Source organism: Pavona decussata, unplaced genomic scaffold (assembly GCF_977016875.1).
Source record: "Pavona decussata unplaced genomic scaffold, jaPavDecu1.1 SCAFFOLD_181, whole genome shotgun sequence".
NCBI classification, from domain to species: domain Eukaryota; kingdom Metazoa; phylum Cnidaria; class Anthozoa; order Scleractinia; family Agariciidae; genus Pavona; species Pavona decussata.
Window position 1 is genome coordinate 36,910 of NW_028145591.1, and position 9,540 is coordinate 46,449.

At 41.0% G+C, this 9,540-nt stretch overlaps 1 protein-coding gene and 1 pseudogene across 1 annotated transcript; both read right to left on the reverse strand.

Annotated features, from left to right (window-relative positions):
- Positions 1 to 2,214: 2,214 nt before the first annotated feature.
- Positions 2,215 to 3,069, reverse strand: LOC146463016 (uncharacterized). The gene has a single exon (XM_085084929.1). It carries the CDS (start codon positions 3,067 to 3,069, stop codon positions 2,215 to 2,217), a length of 855 nt encoding a protein of 284 aa, XP_084941055.1.
- An 848-nt stretch (positions 3,070 to 3,917) lies between these two features.
- On the reverse strand, positions 3,918 to 6,824 carry LOC146463017 (uncharacterized; annotated as a pseudogene).
- Between the last annotated feature and the right edge of the window lie 2,716 nt (positions 6,825 to 9,540).

A 9,540-nucleotide genomic window follows, 5' to 3' on the forward strand; every position in this document is an offset into this window, starting at 1 on the left:
AAATTTATTTCCAACAGGTTGTCAAATTCATAATTATGATACTAGAACCTCAGCTCATTTTTGACGTCACACCTGCCAAACTAATATCAAGCAATTTACTATACTTTTTAGAGGGCCAAAAATATGGAATGCTTTGCCATTATCAATTACGTCTTCCCCTAGTCTATCCACCTTCAAAAGAAAGCTTCTTGATTTCCTCAGTTGTATGAAACGTCCGACTCTCTTATGCCTTTATTTGACAGATCAAAACTCCAAATTATCTCCCTAATTCATCACGCGACATTGTTAAAGACTGAGACCAGACACGTTTGGGCTGAAAATAAAACTTTAATTAATTACAAGCTCGTGTGATTGTCCCCTGGGAGGGCGGGAGGGAATAACAAACTGTTGATGGATCACACGCGGCTGAAGCGACGAGCTAACTAAGCACAAGGTCAAAGAGATGCGAACATGAGACGATGGCGCAACGCGATCTCCGTCAATAATTAACCTATTTGACAAATCAAAACTCCAAATTATCTCCTTAATTCATTATGCGACATTGTTAAAGACTGAGACCAGACACGTTTGGGCTGAAAATAAAACTTTAATTAATTACAAGCTCGTGTGATTGTCCCCAACAGTATTAAAAGATTGGCCCAAACGTGTCGTGATTGAAAAAGAAAAAAAAAAGAGAAAAATTGGGATGATTGGTAATGATAAAACTCTTGCTGTGTATAAAAGTGTAAGTATATGTGAATATACAAGCTAACCAATGTATATAAAGAAAGGAAAAAAAAATCTAATCTCAGCAGTTGGAAAGAGAACTTAAGTGTTTATGAAAAGGCCTGCTGCCATAATGTCAGCCACCTGTGAACAAGTAGACAGGGGCAAAGATAAATAGACTTGGTAAGCGTCAGACCGCCAATCTCCGTGGAGCTTTATCAAATGTTCAGGAACACCCGCTTGATAGGCATACGTAGCTCCGCCTCGTCTGAAACTGTGTGGGGAGTAATTGGCTGGATTTAATCCCAAGCTAGCAAGGAGTCTCTTGAGAGAAGTAGTAAAGTAAGAAGCTGTGAGGGGAGTGAAACCTGGACCGCGGCCTGCCGGAAGACAGAATAACAGCGTGACAGGAGGTGCGGCAACCAAGGTGAAGTAATGGCGAATGGCTGACAAGGGCACAGTGAAGAGTTTGGAATGCTAGGAAGAGGAATGATGTGAATTCCTTCATGAAACTGCCGTGTTTTAGACCACTTGATACGTAACAGGGCACTGGAGTCAGTGAATTTAATGTCCTGTCGGGTCAGGTGCATATCGCAGTTGAACAAAGAGGCCAACGCAGCGACCAGATTGGACTTGCGTAAAAATAAGAAGAATGCTGTGGTAAACAACGCCCACAGAGCCGCTTGTGCTGGTACGGTCAAATCCAAGGATCAATGGATGGAAACCAAGATGTTCGGTGTCATGGGATGTTTTTGGCGTGAAGAGGTACCCAGCAGTCGCTTAAGCCCTTTCTTAGTGAGAGTTAAATCGAAGTTGTGAAATGACTCCGTAGTGAAACCCTCATAGAGGTTAAGAAGGCGAACGGCGTTCAGATGGTTTAAGATGTAATTAAAAGAGGACGTCCTCCATGCTAAAACGGAAGCATACGCGGACAGTGTTTGAGGTAAGGCTGGCAGAGGACCCAAAGTGTATTGTTCACAGAAGTGGTACTAAAATTTCCATTGAGGACGGAGATTGCGCAAAGTTCCCGGAGCATAAGCGTTCGCTTGAATCGAGGCCACAAGATCATCGAGGGCGTGAGGAGGCGAGGAAAAGGAGACATTGGCACTGGTGGAGGGCAGTCCTGTGAAGGAAACACAGAAGCGGGAAATTAGCAGCTGATTTGAAACTCGAAGAAGTGAGGTGGGCAATAAACGTGAGTTGTTGTAAGAGTGGACGTGAGCTCGGAAAACCTCTGCTGGTGCATGGGAGACAAATGCCAGCGGCTTAGATGATCCGCAATGGAGTTTGTAACGCCGGTAATGTGCGTGGAGACGATTTCCGAGTCCCGGGCTGCTGTGAGAAACCATATTTTGCGTAAACAATGTTGCATTCCTGGGGCGCGCGAGTGGCCAGAGTTAAGTGCGAGTACACTGTTCTCGTTGTCGCATTGTAAGACCAAATGCTCGGAGGAGCGGAGCCCAGATCTTGAGAGCCACCATGATGGCCAGTAATTCTAGGGTGTTGATGTCATGGCCAAAACGGTAAAGGACTGAGCTTGGAAAAGGCGTGTGGAAATACTGGCCGTTTGAAGAAGCCACCGGCTCCCGTGCTGCATGCATCGGTAGAGAGATACATAGGATCGTTGCGCCATGGGACAGTTCTGATGATAGTTACACCGTTATAAAATGGGAGAAAATAGCACCAACATCGCAGATCAGCTTTGTTGTCGGGCGAGAGTGGACAGACAGATGATAATTTATGGACGCGTAACGTGTACAAGAGGGTAGACATGAAAACGCGGGCGGCACGAACACAAGTAGTGACGTAGGACATCATTCCAAGAAGAGACTGCAGTTCGGTTCGAGAGACGTTGTCAATGAGCAACAGCGACGAGCAGCGATCAAAAAGCTCCTGTACACGTTCAGGAGAAACGGAGACAGTCATGTTAGCAGTGTCGACCAAGACTCCAAGGAAGGCTGGAGGGGACGCTTTTTCAGGTGAGGTATCCAGGCCTATCTCTTCCAGTAGGGAACCAAAAGTCTGGAAAGCCTCCGCTGACTTATCAGGAATTTCAGCGCCACCAAAATCATCGATGTAGTTTGTGCAGTGGAAGCCTAGATCTCGGTACATGAAAGTGATGACAGTAGTGGAGTGTTGGCACATCATGGCGGAGAAGCGAAGGCCAAAAGGGGGGGTGATGTCGAAGTAAAAGGCGTCGCGGTGACGGAAACCAAGGAGATGATAATCACGTGGGTCACCACGTAACTGTCTGTAAGCTCTGCTGAGGTGCATCTTAAAGAGATGACAATGACGGCCTTTTAAACGGATTATGTCCAGAAGAGCATCTACCCATCTGCTTGATGGGAGAGACATGATGGCCATTTTGCCCACGGGCTATGAAAAGAGTATGATCTTCACAGTGTATGTGCTTGCCAAACAAGAATTGTCCTCAATGAGAATGTGTGTGTTTGTATTTCAGCACACTGTCAATTTAAGGTGGCTCCCTGGAGTATTTACAAATGACCATGCCTAAATAGGATGAATTACAAAAGAAAATCTAGTTATTTTGTCTTTGAACTTTTGTTCCAGAGATTTACCAGTACAAATACCAATATAATAAGGCTTATTTATCCAGTGTCATTTTTTTATTAAGGCCGTTACCATGGCAACATGGCATGTAATGACAGGCAGTTATTCTCTTAGTTGTAGCCTTTATTCTGAAACATTTTTATTTTCCTTCGGTGAACTGTCTTTAATTTTTGTCACAGTATGGAAATGATATTGCCTGAGATATTTAAGTGGAAAAAACGTGCGGTCGTTCAGATGGTTTTGCCAATATTCCGTAATTTGTTTTTTGTTTTTTTTTGCAATGGAGCCGATTAGCTCTGACAAATTTTAACAAAAAGGAGATATTTTATGGGTACTGTATCTGTTTACCACTTGGCTGATTTAAAAAAAAATTCAACGAAGAGAACGCGAAAAAATTCGCAATTAATTTTTTCCAAGTTTGCTGTCTGACGTCACAAAAATCAGAAAAACATGCGCGGTTCGATGTCCATGTGAGCGTTCTCTGCGCAAATCATCACGCCCGCCCGCATGCGTACTCAAACAGAAAACATGTGATGATTTCTGCGGAAAGCACGTAAGCGACTTTGACTGAGTCATCGATGGTGTTTATGAGTATTAATACCGTAATATCTGGCCAGTTACGAAAGGAGAGAATGAAAGATTCAGTTTTGTACCAAATGCTGGATGTTTTCTTCGAAGTACTTGACTATTGTAGCTAAAATTCGTGTTGTGGTTGTGATTTGTGGCAATGACAATGGAGATGAAGTGGGAGGTTTTGAGCGGATGGCAATAAGTCCTTCTTTTCCAAACTTGTTGTACACTGTTTTCAGATTTTTGAATGCCAGCTCACTTCCGGATATTTTTTCAACTATGTTTTTCTTTAGGTATTGCTGATGGTGGAGATTATCTTTGAACTGCTGCATTAAAATATGACGGCGATCTAGATACATCACGTCCTCAGCTGCATGGCTTGCATTTACAAGGCAGGAGTTCTCTATTATTATTTTCGTGGAAAGTTCCAGCCGTGACTCAAAAATTATTTTTCGTAGTGCAAGAACATCTTCTAACGCATTGTGTGCTTCAAAGGGTTTTTTAAACAAGAAATTGTACAAGGAAGATTGATTGGTTTTTGGAAAGGTACCATCGGGATTTTGCAAACATGGAACTTTTTTTTCTGATAAGTTCTTTAAGCAATGTGAGGGAGTCAGCAAACCAAACGTTCATGGCCTCTAATTTTTCTTCGAAGTCACTTCCAGAATTTCTTAACAGGACAGGAGTGTCAAATGTTGAAGCATTGTGACCAAGAAGTATTGTTGAGACATTTAGTTTATAGTTTGGGACTTGCCCCTGTCCACAGACTGTGAAACAATGGTTAGAAACTTTGACTGCTTCCTTGAGAGGTAGTGTACTTAGTTCTTTGTTCTTTTTCTGAAGTTTCCTTTCACCATTTATTTTGAGTATTTTAAGTTTGTTCACTTTTGAAGCGAAATAATCAATGTCTTGCACAGGTGAAATATACGTTGAAAATTGATGAAGGCCAGATTTGTCGCTAACTGATAATTGACAGAGCTCAGCAGATTTTCCAGTAGTATTTGTCTAGGTGTCAAAATTAATGTTACAACTTCTTACTTTTTGACACAAATTTTGTTTTCATTGTATTTGACTTTTTTGCCAGTGGTCATGCAGTGTACTGTGGAACAATGCTCTCAATCTCTTTTAGTGCATTTGCAGTCAGTGTTGTGGACATGATGTTTAGGCCAAGGTTTAATCCAATACCTGTTTCATATGTTTTCCCTTCTTTTGCCTCTTTTCTTGCAGTTTGTTTACAGTTTTGTCTGTGGGCATTGGCTCTTTCCCGTTTAAAAGTTAAAGTTGATTTTCTAATTTTATCTTTAAGAACTTGACTGGTCATTTTTTCCCCAAATGTAATGCAAAATTTGCCAGGCTCTATGTTAAGGGCTTCAAGGGTTCTACTTATATAGCCATACCGCAAATTTGTCTGAGCAACCCCACACACCACTCGAAAATCATTACTTTCACTGCCACCATAAAATCTGATCTTTGGATTTTTGGAGCCTATCACACTGTTCAGAGCCTCATTTCGCTGGTAGTTTGTCATAGGTGCAAGCTTCTCTGCCACAGCATCAGTGCAGTAATCATGCAGTAGGCAGTAATCAGGTCTTTTCCATATGGCAGATCTTTATGCCTGTAGAGTGGTCTCCAAAGGCGTGATGAACAATTGACTTAACTGCAGCCTGAATCTTGTTTTGAGCAATAGCATAAGAAAAACATTTCACTAAATAGTTAATCACTTTTTGCGATAAAGGGGGAGCAATTGTCAAATTTTTGATTTAGACCAAGGTTGTATAAACGCGTTGTGAGGGATCTTTTCATATGTATAATGTCGCTGAATTTTCAACCTTATAAAACACTTTTTGACGTATGTGTGCCTCTGTTGTGGAGTCATCATCGCCTGTGTAAACTGATAACTTAACACTTTGGTTTGGAGCTCTGTTAAACAATTCAACCGCTGCAGCAGGCTCCATTGCTTTTGATGAGGCTTCATGATTTTGTCGGCAGTCGTGAGCTTTAGGTTTTTTTCCCATGGCTTTTGCACTGTCACAAAATCTACAGCTCTTTGTTCTCGTTGTATAGTCCAGGCTCCAGTTGTTCAAAGGCCGGATAACTTTATCCTGTGGATAAGCCACTATCCGACAGTTTCAATCTGTGCAAATATTTCAGTATTTCTTCTTGTACAAGCGAATATGCACACTCCAACCACAGTTAAGTTTGGGAGTGAACTAAAACCTTGGACAACATTTAACGTGAAGCATAGTTTAGACACTGAATAGTGCCTTATCCAGTGGATAAAGTTATCCGGCCTTTGAACAACTGGGGCCTGTACTTTACCAGAAGTTAAGCTCATAACTGCAGCTTGTCCAGTGCGTGAGTTGTGTCCCTTTCCACGTTTCTGCCAGCCCATGTTAAAGGAACAGGGCATGGGAACGAGATTACTTTCGTCAACCTGAACTCCATTCTGTAAGGCTTCCTTTCTTTCCATATTCAAAAAATCCTGAAAACTGCTTTTTTCAATACCTTCAACAGCTTTCCCGACCTCTCTTTCCCTTAGGTTAAATGTGACACAATTTAGAGTTGGGGCATTTAGCGTGGAGAGCACATTGTTTATATGAGTCTGACTAATGCCTGCATGAAGACAGCCGAGTGCCACTCTGATAATGTTAAAAGCAGGTGAACCAAGCTGTCCAGATCTGTGTTGTCCAGAAGTTTTGATGTCAGTCTTTTTACCACAGAACGGACAAATTATTGCAAATGTGCTGGCGAGGCCATGTTGTTTTTCACTGATCACATTGTAAAATGAAAGTGGACCCAAGTGATGCAAGTGAAGTGAAAACAAGCTTTGAGTAAATAATGCATATTTAGAATATTTGATGTTTTGTTGCAGGAGAAGTAGATGTATTTAATGAAAATGATTTACTTTTAGTCTCCCTACTCGCTGTTTGCTTATGCCTTTCAAAATGCTTTCTAAAGAGTTGGGCTACAGAAATGAGAGATAAGACATTTTTGTTCTGGATTAGATTTCTGCCCATGCATTACTGCTTAATTATATGCCTCAGTACTTTCGTGCTATTCCTCTTACAGTGAAGGTTGTGTGGCATTAAAGGCACTAAATAAAACCTTGTGGTAACCAATAAATTGCGGGTTTACAATATGTAACATCAAGAGCGGATACAAGGAGGGAGATTATAATTAAGCTGAAAAGCAGATCCAGAAGTCCAGTCCAGTTCAATTCATTCTCTATATTTTTAATGAAAACATAATGGTTCATGTTTACCTGATCGTCAGTGAGAGCAGCTTTGGAGACTATTCCGAAATGTCTTGAGGTCAATGAGACGAGTTTCGTGGGAAATAGCTTCTTCTCTTTCGGCTGTGGCCTGCTATAAGCACAAAAAAATGATGTTTCCTAAATTATTTTGCGCGTGTTGTGTACTGCCGGTGAAAAAAAATTCTTCTAAAGCGATACCGAGTCAGCTGCTTACCTGGATGCTTCTTGTGTTACGTTTAAGGGCTGGTTCGTTTTCGTCGGTGCAGTTTTCAAACTCCAGTGTCCTTTTTGCGACATAATTTTTATTTGCGTTACTTTCACTGCTTTTGTGAAGTGCCCATTCATGCTGCGCTTTCCATGGTGCAATGGGGAGGCCAAGGGAGATTGGGAGAAGCTATGACTGCCAAGTGATCTGGGCAGTGAATTTCCTTCTTCCGTATCTTGAGAGCTAGCTGCAACCATCCCAAAGACTGTGAAAACAATATTAGGAAAGTTCCTGCTTTGTTTACGATACGAATCACTTTCACGAGGATCGATACTTTGAGGCCAATAACAGGTAACTTGTATAGAGACATAGGGCGCTTTCCATTCAGTCAAAATTTCCGAGATTTCCGGTCAGAAATCCAATGGAACGGGAAAAGTTCCGGAAAGAATTTCCGAAAATTTAGGACTACCTTTTGAGCTTACCCTTCTTTCCGAAATTTCCGGAATTACCGAATTTTCTGTGTTCCATTCGCGATGAGTGTCGGATTTAGTCTCCCCGGCCAGCCGAGCGCGAACGTCATGTAAGCCGAAAGAGCCGCAAACAAAATGGCTACGGAAGTGTATCAATGTTCTGCTTGTGGTTTTTTGTCTGAGATTTTCGACGTTTTCTTAAACCACGAATGTCACTTACCTACGACCAGCAACGGTAGGTTTACATTCAATCCAGGTCACGCGTAAACAGTATTTCCAAGAATGAAATGAACATTCGAATTTCTCTTTGTAATGTCCGACGTGTGAATGGAATGTTGGACATTTCTCTGGAAATCGTTCCGAAAAAAGACGCATTAACTGAAAAAAAGATTCAAAATACTAGGGAAACAATTGTTATTCTTTAAATAAAAAATTTTGCAATGTAAAGAAAAATTCATAGCTTTATACCGTCAATAAGCTAGGGAAATTTATAAGGGAACTCTGAAATCTCGTTGGCGATTTTCAAATTAAACTGACATGTAAATTTCTAAACTCCGTTCAAATTTCAAAAATATCGTTCACGCGTGACCTGGGTTGACTGTAAGCCTCCTCACGTGATTCACAAGTTCAGGGACCCGTTCCATTTGACCAGCAGAAATTCCGAAATCTTGAACCGGTTTTTTTTGTTGAATGGAAAGCGCCCATAGTCTCTTTTTCGAAATCTACGACCTATGCGAGCCAAACACCTTGCATTGCGAGCTTCAAGCAAGTTTATGAAGTTTTTTTCGGACAATGTTACGAAACAGGGAAGCCATCTTTACATTTTTTGCGTGGACGTAGTGCGGATATTGCGCAGATTTTAAAACTCGCGCCATACTAGTGCTCAGTTTACGCACAGTCATAAAACTCTAGGGACCGACCTTAAGCTCTTCCTCATAAAAACACCTGTTTATAAATTACACTTCCATAGACAAGTTGTGTATTCCATCTTCCTAATACTGGTAAGTGAAGACTTTGTTAACTTATATTTCCCTTTCAGTAATACATTATCACAATAAAGTTACACATACTGTTTGCGATCTTGTTTTCAATTTTTCTGAGTACCGATGAGGAATGTGATGGATGACTACATCTCTCAAGGGATTGAATTTTGGGAGGTATTTGCAGACTATTCTGCTCACTAGCACTGCCCATCTGTGCTTGAGACATTCTAGTGTTGTTTGGTCGGGAAAAAGATCAATTAAATCAAATGGACTTCTTTAAGGGGATTTTGTGGTCTTGTAGTGTCTAAATTGGGCTCATTGACCCTGTTCAGGACAGCATATTGCTGTGTCCAGTGAATAGAGCGGTTGCTGCACTTTGAATTCTGGCCATCAAATCAATATTGTCTCCCACCAACCTAAACATAATATTAACAATTATATGCCCTAATACGTTTTCTGCAATTAATTTATTAGAATGCATGTTATTCAAAAAAATTTAAATCTTCTAATTTATTATACAATAAGCTTATTGCCAAGGGTAAAAAATAAGAAATGAATCCTTAATATCAACTGCAAGTTCTAACTGCAGGTTTTTTTGGTTCAAAAATTAACCCTCAGCATTGTTGTTGCGGCTTTAGATTTCACAAAATAACCAGTTTGGCAGTTTCTATTGACAACGTAAATATCTGTCGTATGGCAGGTTTACTTCGGCAATTTTTGTTGCTACTACCAAATCCTGGTCAGTTAGAACATCTTTTCCATTACAGACGCTGAGAAGATTCT

Excerpts from the sequence above, each read along its gene's own strand:
- LOC146463016 (XM_085084929.1), bottom strand. The coding sequence starts at position 3,069 with ATGGCCATCATGTCTCTCCCATCAAGCAGATGGGTAGATGCTCTTCTG.